This window comes from Amblyomma mixtum, chromosome 3, assembly GCF_055824585.1.
Source record: "Amblyomma mixtum isolate Tamu chromosome 3, ASM5582458v1, whole genome shotgun sequence".
Taxonomy (NCBI): domain Eukaryota; kingdom Metazoa; phylum Arthropoda; class Arachnida; order Ixodida; family Ixodidae; genus Amblyomma; species Amblyomma mixtum.
Window position 1 is genome coordinate 391,889,124 of NC_143014.1, and position 12,160 is coordinate 391,901,283.

The 12,160-nt window shown below is 44.9% G+C and overlaps 1 protein-coding gene across 1 annotated transcript in view; it reads right to left on the reverse strand.

Annotated features, from left to right (window-relative positions):
- The window catches only part of LOC149357173 (protein GPR107), a 69,929-nt gene that overhangs the window by 32,489 nt on the left and 25,280 nt on the right, over positions 1-12,160 (reverse strand). Inside the window, exons 7-9 of the mRNA XM_089584470.1 lie at positions 8,712-8,819; positions 7,658-7,791; positions 6,793-6,868 (exon numbers count right to left, since the gene is read on the reverse strand). Coding sequence (XP_089440596.1) covers positions 6,793-6,868; positions 7,658-7,791; positions 8,712-8,819 — 318 coding nt within the window. The remainder of the gene's footprint in view (positions 1-6,792; positions 6,869-7,657; positions 7,792-8,711; positions 8,820-12,160) is intronic.

A 12,160-nucleotide genomic window follows, 5' to 3' on the forward strand; every position in this document is an offset into this window, starting at 1 on the left:
CTGTTCTTTCTTTCTCATAGCCTTTCCTTAAGAGCACAATGCGACAGCACTAGCGATCCCTCCCATGCAGGTACTCCTCTTCCATTGCCTAGGTTGTGTGTTCATACCCATCTATGCGGAATTCATCCTTCTCTACATTCATGGACTGTGGGGAGGTCTCATGCCACCCACTACTGAAGAAGCGATGCGCAACTGGCAAGGCAGGTGGCTGTTTCAAAAGCTGGAGCCTTTTGGGGCAAGGGGCAACCATTGTGAAACGTTTCGCTATGATTTCAGATGAGAAGTGTGCAATTGCCAAACTGCTTTGGTAGCAAAGTGAACACGAATATAAAAATTGGCTGGTTATTTGGATCAAGCGCTTGTGTATATTTGCAGCACCAGTTGATATTTTAAATTAAAAATAAAACTCTCCCAAAGAATGGTCACGGACAGGTACACAATTACTGCACATAAATACTAGTCATGATCCCAACATTCAAACAGTGTGCATAAACAGTGCACAACGAATGCAAACAAAAAACACACACCGAAGACTACACAGCACTGCGTTGTCTACGGTGGTGGTTCTAGGTAGAGCCTCAACAAAACAACAGTCCACCGGTATGTTTGTACTGTACATGACAAAACCTCTTCGGAGAATTGGAGCAACCAAATTTCAGGTACATCGTCTAAAGAGTCGATTGCAAGGTGCATACAACCCCTATTCAATGTGTAGTGACACGAGCACACGCACACCTAGTCCATGCCAAAATGCCTCCAGGCAGCGTGGTCTCAGTACAGACTCTCGCAGGATAAAAGCAGGCACGCTCTCATAACGTGTGCGGAAAAAAATAAATGTGTGTTTTGATAGCAAATTTAGCTGGTGCATTAATTACGCGAATACATCTAAAATTTCCCGACTGCCACAAAAAACGCGCCACGATGCTGATCTCGAAACAGCAAAAGACCGAAGCTGACAGGCTTCCACTCCAATCTGGCAATGTTCTAGCCAGATTTCACAACAAAGCCTCTGCTTCGGTGGAATTTTTTGCGGGTCGCATGAATTTCGTGGTAGTCGGATTTGGCTGCACTGCATCTCAGATAACAGCTGCCTCTCTTTGTTTTTTCTGAAAGAGCTGGATGTATCCCTTGTGGGGACGCCTTCGTCCCCTGCGTTAACTTTCCCGCATTGCACCCCCTACTGTAGTTAGCTCCTCCGCAACGCACTCTTCTCAGTTGGGTTACTGTAACTAACAGGGGAGGGCGCTCGCGTCGCAGCGACACCAGCGCCACGGATGGCGTTTTGCTGCGCGCGCGCGAGGGATAGCTGGCTCTCTTCTGCTCGGGACAGGGAAGCGTGTTGGACATTCACGCGCAAAGCTCCGCTCTTCGCCGCGGGCGTCCTCGTGTGGAAACATGTTCCCCTCAGCTCGTCCCGTCCTGCCTCGGAGCTTATCCCTTTGCCCTATCGTGGGCGAACGTTCGCTCGTAACTGTGCTGGTGAGTCGGACATCCTCGATTCCTCAGCGTATTTTGTTGCTAGCTGGCGTTATTGTTGTTATAGCAATAAATGCCTTGTTTGTGTCAGCCAGTGTGTCGTTCCTTTGGTCCCGCAGAGCACGGCCCGCCGTGGTCGGCGTGCGCTCGGTAGCGTACGCGACCACGGGGTGGGGTCCGCGCGGTTTTGAACTGTGTCAGCCGCGCTTAAACGGGGAGAACGTATTTATCCCCCCAGTTTAAACCCCATACCCTTTAACATTTTCAGAGGTCCATAACAAGTTGCAGCAGGCAGTGCCATACAGCCTTCAAATTGTATTAACATCATGCAGAAATCTCCTCTCACAGTGTGGAACCGACATCACAAGGGGAAGGCAGCACAAACAAAAAGCAACACATTAATGGCCACACTCATCCGCAACAGTTAAGTATTTAAGGGGGGACGAGGGTCTTAAAACTGACCTTTTTACTTGTGGCTAGAATGTCATACAATTTTGCACACAGATGCGTTTTTCTCTTCTGATTTCAAAAATGTCGTCATAATTGAGCTGGTGGTCTTACATCAAAAGTTATTTTAAATTTTAGAGTGTAATTAGGTAATTTCCTACACAGCTTTAATGAACTTTCTCATTGTATTTTGTTGCTTTTAATTACATGAATTGATAGCCAGAGAATTCCCATACCCAATGATATTCTTACGTTTTTAATTTAGGCCATGTATAAATAGCAATTTACAATTAGCTTAACGAGTTGCAGTGTCAAATACTGTGACCTTTTACTCTCGACATAGTATGTCAGGATGACATGCCTTGAGAGAAAAACGTAAGAATGTCATTGGGTATGTGAACTCTCTGGCTATCAATTCATGTAAATAAAAGCAACAAAATGCAGTGAGAAAGCTCATTAAAGCTGCGTAAGAGATAACCTAATTCCATTCTAGACTTCGTATGATCTCAGACCACCAGCTCAGTTATGATTACATTTTTGGAATGAGAAGAAAAATCACATGTGTGTGCAAAATTTCATGAGATTCTAGGCATAAATAAGAAAGTTAGTTTTAAGACCCTTGTCCCCCCTTAAAGCACTGTCCTACGAGAGTAAGGCCTTCCCTCTGAGCACTTCTAGCATGCTAGAAAGGAGCTTTTTAAAAGTCCTTTGCCGCTTTATCCTGGCAAAGAGGGAGCACCAAAGGTTCCCCTGCCACCTCCCATGTGCGGCACCCAGCCCAATAATGTCTGATGCCTAATAGCACTGTCAGAAGGCTTAGATCCCCACCGTATTAACTTCAAGGCAGGCATGCAGCTGGGAAAAGGTGCCTCTTCAGTGCAGAGCAAACCATCCTCAGCCACACACCACACAATTATCCTCAGCCCGATGGAGACCGGGACGATGAGAATGTGGCGCGTTGTCTCTGAGCACTATGCTGGATAAATGTTTTTTAAAAGCACAGACAAATTTACCCAAGAAAACAATGCTCCCACTAAATAAAAGCTTCTGTCTTGAACTCACAATTGCGTCACATGCAAGTGGCAAGTCTTTCAGCAAGTAAACCATGGCTGCAGATGCAATGCGGTTCTTTACTGTTGCCCACCCGCATGTGTTCAAATAACCATTGAAATATTAGTTAATTACAAAGATGACCTTATTACTGGCATGGATGACTGAGCCCACTGCAATGAAAGAGCTGATCTTACAGCGTAAACCCACTGAGAGCTCACCGCAGCTGGCTGATACAGCCACACCAGTACTTCCCACATCACAGGCTACGATCGTCACACCCTGCCATAAATGCAGTCACCACTTGGCTTATTGTTTGTGCTTTCGGTCCACTGTAGTCTAGTTGCACAGTGGAAGCTTTAAAGGAGCATTAATGACCCCTTCACCATACAGCCACATTACTGCAAAATTGCTTAAAATATTCGCTACACATTTCAAACAGATAGTGAGCGCAAGAGAGAAAAAAAGACTGCAATCAGAGCTGTGTCTGTACTGGCATCCCTCCAAACACAGCGCCAACAATTACGGACGGCTGGCAGTTGGAAGTGCTTGTGGGCGTGCCTATCATGATAAGTAGTCCGATCTGTTCACAATTAACCTGTCTACAGAATTCCCATTCAACTGACTTGGAGACACTAGCAGCAGGCTTTCTGTGCATGAGACCAATTTTAGCTTGTATGACAACAAGAAGAAGGAAGCGAAAATTGGGCTTTCCACACACTACTCATGACATGCCACTCACTACCCTCACTGCACATAAATCTCAGCCCACTAGTAACTCATGACCTCAGATGGAATGCACACATAGATGACATTACTTTAAAACGACCCCTTTTTTTTAGACGATGCCAGTGGCTGGCCCCTGCTCAAACTACTAACCTATTAGCGCACAACAATTCGGTTAGATCTGTTCTCGAATAATACTAAAGCTGACTGGTTCCCTCATACTAATCAAAATATAACCAAATATGAGCAATTCAAAGAAAAGTAGTCATGTATTTAAAAAATACAAAATAACTGATTCACCAACTGAAATAATGAAACATGAAGAAATGCAAACACTGCAAACTTATGCTAAACTCTAACAACTTATGCTCATGTATCAACTAATTATCACCACTTAAAACTGGACACTATTAAATATATTTCTTCTTTGAATAAAAATTCAACGGGTCATAAACATTCGCATACACTTGATGAGTATCATTTCCATACTGAATGCTTAAAATACTCCTTTTTTTCCGTTAGCAACTAGTAAATGGAACAGTTTAAATACTCCAATTATGAACAGTTTACCACTGAAAATGTTTGTTACTGCAGTTCAGAACTTATTCCAAATTAGCTAGTATTTTTTCGAGTGTTTATGTGTTGCTAATTTTTCACCTTTGCCTGTGCACCGTTACCCCCGTTTTAACTTTGTATTTCAACTTTTTGGCTATACGCAAACTACCAATATTCTTTCCGTGTTCCATGTGGTGCACCTTACTGTGTTCAGTTGTAATGTACGTAGTGTTCTTAAGAAACTTCATGTCCTTCTCTTGCTATTCTTTATAAGATGTAACCCACCGTAGTATTATTTTATGTCCTATTTGTTTTAGATCGACTTAAAATTTTTGCGCTTTACACACACTGCAGCAGAACATCGCGTAAAGCCAAAACAATCCGGTTGAGGCCATCATCATCATCAGCCTGACTACACCCACTGCAGGGCAAAGGCCTCTCCCATGTCTCTCCAATTAACCCAGTCCTTCACCAGCTGCGACCACCGTATTCCCGCAAATTCCCTAATCTCATCCGCCCACCTAATTTTCTGCCACCCCCTGCTATGCTTGCCTTCTCTTGGAATCCACTCCGTTACCCTTTAAGGACCACCTTCGCATTACATGCCCTGCCCAAGCCCACTTCTTCCTCTTGATTTCAACTAGGATATCATTAACGCGCGTTTGTTCTCTCACCCATTCCGCCTGCTTCCGATCTCTTAACATTACACCTATCATTTTCCTTTCCATAGCTCGCTGCGTTGTCCTTAACTTAAGCTGAACCCTCTTTGTTAGCCTTCACGTTTCTGCCCCATAGGGGACTACCGGTAAGATACAGCTGTTGTAGACTTTTCGCTTGAGGTATATTGGTAAACTGCCAATCATTACCTGAGAGAACCTGCCATATGCGCTCCACCCCATTCTTATTCTTCTAGTTATTTGCCTCTCATGATCCGGATCTGCGGTCACTACCTGCCCTAAATAGACATATTCTCCTACTACTTCCAGCACCTCGCTACCAACTGCGAACTGCTGTTCCCTTGCTAGGCTGTTGAATATTACTTTGGTTTTCTGCATGTTAATTTTTAGCCCCACCGTTCTGCTCTGACTGTCTAATTCATTGATCATGCTTTGCAGTTCATGTCCTGAGTGACTTAGCAAGGCAATGTCATCAGCGAATCGCAAATTACTCAGGCATTCTCCATTAACTCTTATCCCCAACTGTTCCCATTCCAGTCCCCGGAATATCTCCTGTAAGCAAGCAGTGAATAGCATCGGCGAGATCGTGTCTCCCTGACTGACACCTTTCCTGATTGGAATTTTATTGCTGACTTTATGGAGAACTATGGTAGCTGTGCAATCCTTATAGATATCTTCCAATATTTTCCCATAACACTCTTCTACACCCTGATTCCGCAATGCCTGCATGACTGCTGAGGTTTCTACTGAGTCGAATGCTTTCTCGTAATCAATGAACGCTATATATAGGGGCTGGTTATATTCTGTGCATTTCTCTATCACGTGATTGATAGTGTGAATATGGTCCATTGTCGAGTATCCTTTACGAAAGCCTGCCTGGTCATTTGGTTGATTGAAGTCTAAGGTTGTCCTGACCCTATTAGCGATTACCTTAGTAAATACCTTGTAGGCAACAGGCAGTAACCTGATCGGTCTGAAATTCTTCAAGTCTTTGGCGTCTCCTTTCTTATGAATTAAGATAATGTTAGCATTTTTCCAAGCTCTAGGTACGCTCGAGGTCACAAGGCATTGCGTATACAGGGTGGGTAGTTTTTCGAGCACAATCTCTCCTCCATCCTTCAACAAATCTGCTGTTATCTGATCCTCACCAGCTGCTCTCCCTCTCTGCATTGCTCCCAAGGCTTTCTTTACTTCCTCCTTCGTTACTGGCTGGATGTCCCATTGCTGTGCTCGACTGCCTCTCTCAGTAACATTCTGATTGCAATCGCTACTGTATAGATTTGTGTAAAATTCTTCGGTTACTTTAACTATCTTATCCATATTGCTAATGACATTACCCTCTTTGTCTCTTATCGCATGCATCTGGTTTTTACCTGTGCCTAGTTTTCTCTTCACTGCTTTAGGCTACCTCCACTCTTTAGAACGAGCTCGATTTTCTCCATGTTAAACTTCCTGATGTCGGCTACCTTGCGCTTATTTATTAACTTCGACAGCTCTACTAGCTCTATTCTATCTATGGAGTTAGACGTCCTCATGCTTTGGCGTTGAGGCATGTCTGGCTTACTCGCTTTACACAGTTTTTTGGTTACGTTATAGATTTGCTGTAATTGATTAGTTACTTCCAGTGCCTCTACTTTACCCTTAGCATGTATTGCATCCCTTTAACACATTCAACAACTACTCTTTCCTCAATCATTACCTTACTGACCCTCGTATGCTCTCCTGCAACAATCCCAAAAGGATCAGCAATATGCATAAATAAGTAAATAAATTTAAACCAAGTATAAGGATCGGTTAGTTCTTTGCATGCGAGCCTACCCCGCCCTCTGGTAGCCAGCTGAAAAAAAAAAAAAAAACTTACCCCGTGCAGAAGCAGGGAGCACGACTTGACAAAGACAAGGAGACCCATCAGAAAGTGGATCTTGTACGCCTCTTGTCTGTGGGGCAGAAGGGGAAAACAAAAATATGGTCTAATGTGGCCCTCTCTCTCCGACACAACAGAACTAAGGGTCAAGTTTTACAGCCTGCGCTGCCATCCAGTGAGTAGGGTCAAAGCCACGCTGTTTCAATCCTCTTAAGGAGCTCTTGAAAAGGTGAGAGTCACTGCAAGCTCATTTTACAGTTGCAGTAAAAAAAAAAAAAAAAGGCGAGTGGATTCAAGTGCATTCCACAGTGCGTTAAAGCACCTTTAATCAATTACCAGCACTCAGAACAGTGCAAACAGCAGCGCAATAAGCGCACATAGCAATTAAGAAAGAACGCTTAAGCTTTGTCCGTGTTAAAAGGGAGCAGCGCAAAACACAGGACACGCGAACATACAACACAGGTGCTGTGCTGTATGTTCCTGTGTCCTGTGCAGCGCCTGTGTTGTATGTTCGCGTGTCCTGTGTTTGCACTGTTCCCTTTTAACTATGTTCAACCAACTAGCCCGCAACACCAATAGCCCGCAATAGCACCCTCGTGAACTTTGTCTGTGCTTTGGAAATATCCCGAGTTTCTCCATATAAGGCATTTCCCAGCACAGCCAAAAGTGAAAAATGCAGTGAGAGATACCGCAATCATGCAATCCAAGTTCCACATCCTAAGCATATGAACCAAATCAGAGACATAGTTTATACTCCGAGACTCAGGAGATATGGCATTAGATTGGCACGCTTGCATAGAGCACCTCTGCCCTTGTCTAGACAATCCCCGTGTCCCTCTTCCACATGTTTGACCCAACGTGCCTTCTCTGGCGCAGCAGGTAGATCCAGTAGCAGCCAACGGCGAAGAACACGACGGCCATGAGGAAGTAGACCTGGGGCAGCGGGATCTCGCCAGCCGACAGGAAGCTGCCCTCGTTTCGTTCAGAGATGGACACCTGCACACACAGGGCAGCAAGGGCTGTGTCTAAGGGCATTCCCCTCCACCCCGTTCACGACATAATGGACGCAACTAAAGGCAGCACAAGACAACTGACTGCCATCTGAAGCAGAATCAACCATTTGAGCAAATGCGCACATTAGGGATACGAGTTTCCCACACACAAAAAAAACGTCAACAATAAAAGGTTAGGGCACCGTTCCAAAGGGTTAGTGGAATGCTTGTAGACGGACCATTTCTTCTAACCGACTGACAGAAGGGAACTCACACACATCATGGAATACTGACCGTGCAAAAGGCTTCCATTATTTCTCTAATACCCTCCTGCATCATGCGCTGGTCACATTCTAAGCGCAAGTCTTGTGCAGCAAAGGTTGGTTGGTTGGTTGATGGGGTTTAACGTCACAAAGCGACTAAGGCTATGAGAGACGCCGTAGTGGAGGGCTCCGGAAATTTCGACCACCTGGGGTTCTTTAACGTGCACCGACATCGCACAATACACGGGCCTCTAGAATTTCTCCTCCAAAGAAATTCAACCGCTGCGGCCGGGATCGAACCCGCGTCTTTCGGGTCAGCAGCCGAGCACCATAACCACTGAGCCACCGCGGCGGCTTGTGCAGCAAAGAGTATTCGTCATCTACCAACAGCCAACTCAACTATGAACCAACTATGAACCAACTCAGATTCAAGCAGCTCTGTTGTTCCGAGAGTTTTTGCAACACTTCACTTAGACAGCCCCCTATATCCTCCCCAAGTCCACGTGCGCAACCCTTTTCCATGTCATTCCCAACCCATACAGTTTTAAGCTGGCCTTTCACACGGCTCACCACCTTCCCACCCACCTCCCAACAGTGGAGAGACAGGCTAACAATGCTCGTCTCTGCAGTCAAGCCCCTTGTGAATGCCATCTGGGCTTACCGAGAGGTTTGCCGAGTTGTTGAGGAATCCCAGGGGGTTGACCAGGCAGTTGTGGAAGTAGAGGCTGTAGAGGCCCTCGTGTGCCTCCTTGTCAATGCTGACCCCAAACTGAAACCGACACAAGGCACACCGACACAACTCAGGGCTGAGAAAAATCGACACAGCGTTGAATCAGAACCCCCCTATTGCCACTGGCATTATTTGACCAAAGCAAAGGAGCTACATGCAAGCACAATGTCTGACCTTCCTGGCATTCTAGCAACAAACCTCCGATCATGAAACACAATGCACAACAAGACCAGATACAGAGAACGAGAAGAAAGTACGACATCGAGTGCAATTAACAGTTGAAGTGAAATGAAAAACTCCGCTACTGATGACCATGCATGATGCGGCATAAAAAAGTGTAAAGACAAAACGTTATGAGAGAGGGTTCCCAAAAATAAAACTGAAGTGAAGACCAAAGGAAGGCAACTGAAATGATCTTCACTTCAGATTCATCTTTGAGGATCCTCTTTCACCGCGTCTTGTCTTCATGCTTTTTTACGACACATGCTTAATAAAAATACAGCAGGCAAGGTCATCAGTGGCGGAGTTTTCCAGTTCACTTCAATTGTAAGTCTCACTCATCGTCGTCCTGTCTTTCTCAGTGTCTTGTCGTGCACCGCGTTTCATGATGACCAACCAACAAGACCTACATTCCATGATACTGAACTGAATCCAGGTTGCACTATGTTCTCACAGGAGAGCAAAACTTGTACACCCGACACAACTATAAATCTTTCCCATGTTCTCCACAAGCACGCCATGACAGGTCACTCAGGTTGTAGGAACCATTGCCAAATTCCTGTGGGTATATAACATATACAGATTGTATTATGGGATTCAATTGGCAACCACTGTTGGTAACACGCTGTCCCCTCAAGAACACCTGCAGTTAGCAAGCAAAGTTGCAGCAACGACAGAGGCCCAGAAGGACCTTGAAAAACTACCATGCGCACAGCCCATTGTTGGGGAACCCAAGCCGCGGCGGACGCTGCAACTGTCCCGCTGTCCCGTTTTCAATGCGATTGCGCGCCCTTTGTAGGCCATCTCGGTGGCAATGGGGAGCATCCCATTATCTCGAATGGCAACGATGGAGAGCAAATAGCTAAGCCTATCCAAGCCAGTTCGATTGCGCCCGCCAAGCCAATTCCGTTTAAATCCAAGATGGCGACTTTCGCAGTGGCGTCAAACGGATTGGTAGCGACAGCGATGCCCGCTCATGTGTACATTAGACCGAAATAACCTACTTTCGGTTGAAAAACGATCACTGCAATATTGTTGGCGTCTATTTCAGTCTGAAAATTCGAACTTTTAGGCTCCACACCCCGAAATAATGGTCGTGAAAATGTACACGTTCCTATGAGGTGTGCAACGGTTCCTCAGCAAAGCCCGAAATATCAGTCAGCTACTGTATCTTTCCTAGACATTTTCAAAATAAAGAGATGATGAAAAAGCAGCATTGAACTGTGCAAGAAACAGTAACTACTTGCAAGATTAAAAAAAAGCACACAATTTCCCAGTACTAGCACAGAGGGGCAGCTAAGAGAATGTGGCCCACTGGTGCAGTATCGAAAGCCCCCCACCCCCTCCAAGTGAGAAATTTTCTACAGAAAACACATGCAAGACCTCCTTTCTTCAGACAAGGAAGTACAAGAAATGCACTGAGCTAACAGAACAGCCTCCGCCACAACCTACCCTCCAAGAGTTACACATACCGGGTGTTTCAGTGAACACTTTCAAAAATTTTCATACCTAGGCTTTTGGGGTAAAAATATGGTTTTTGTGGCACAGTGTTACCAGTGTTGGCGGACAGCAGAGGACCGGTGAATCGTCTTAGCTAGTGTTAAGCTGGTTAACCAATTTTTAATAAATAACTTCTTGACTAGCCGACTTAGGCGCCTAGTTGCAATTGGAGATTTGTAGCCGGTCGTTAGTAATAGCCATATCAGCTTTTAGAATTTCGAAAACACTGTCACCCTCACTGCTGTGACTCGACAAAATCTGGCCACATCATGCGAAAATACATGGGCTTTCAAAATTATGCAGACAAAGCAACCCCTCCAGTGCACGTAACTAGTCGAAAAAGCCAAATTTTGTCGAGCCACAGCGCCGAGGGTAATTGCGTTTTCTAATTTCTAAAAATTGATATGGCTATTACTAAAGACTGGCTGCAAATCTCTAATTGCAACTAGGCGCCTAAGTCGGCTAGTCAAGAAGTTAATTAAGAATTGGTTAACCAGCTTACTACTTAAGACAATTCACTAGTTTTCTGGTGTCCGCCAACACTGGTAATACTGTGCCGCAAAAGCCATATTTTTACCCCAAAAAGCCTATCGATGAAAATTTTTGAAATTGTTCGCTGAAACACCCGGTGTATCAGCCCCGCGCACAAACTCACTCTTTGGTGGTGTGCAGAGTGACCCGTGAGCACTGCAAACCAATGGCCCATGGTTCTTACTTGGAATTTTTTTTTTTTGCAGGCCACACTTCAAAACATCGAATTTCAAAGCATCCAAGCTTTTCATGAAAACCTTTCGAGATAAGCAGTGACAAGCACACAGCGCCTGCGCTACTGGAGCTCACTGTGCAACTTGGAAGACTTCAACCTGACCGATACTTCAAGATATGGAAGTTTAAGTTATACCCCTGTCAAGCGCACAAGTTAAGTGCACTTACGGGGAGTGTGCTTCGGCATCCCAAGTGACACTTTGGGCTACGCAGTGCGAAACGGGAAAGCAAAGTGCACTCATAGTAAAAAAGAATGGCGTCAGAAAATGAGCGGAATTTCTGAAGAGGACGATGGAAAAGAAAAAGGACTCGTAATATTTGATTGCTTAACGTAATAGCGCAAATAAAACGAGGTTCAACAGTTTTTAATGATAAAATAAAATAGAAATAGAAGAAAAGCCAAGACCAGCCAAGACTATCCAGAATTGCGGCAACAAACAAGATGGTGGCGGGCAGTGATGCTGCATCTCATCACGTTTCCTTGTTTTGTTGCTTCGCTTGTAGCTATAATGAACGAATTGTTTTCTGAAAACAGTGGTATAGCATGTAAAATAAAGTGGTAAGCACTTTTTACACACTATACATATTGTGCCTCTGAAGTCGCTTCGGGCGAGGCTACGCACTCGGCCAGTAAAGTGTGGTCCGTGAACGCACCCCTAGCGGAGTGCACTCTTCCGCGAGTGACACTCCACTTGCGTCGTTTAGATGTGGCAAAGTGTACTTACCGCGAGTGACACTCTCCGTAAATGCACTTAACTTGCCCGCTTGACAGGGGTATTAGTGAATGAGAGTTTACTTTACTTATAAGGCCAAATTTAAAGAACTTAGGCTGCTGTAATGCACCAAATGAGAATGCGAAAAAAACTTGTAACCATCACTCAGACTAACTACAGGAA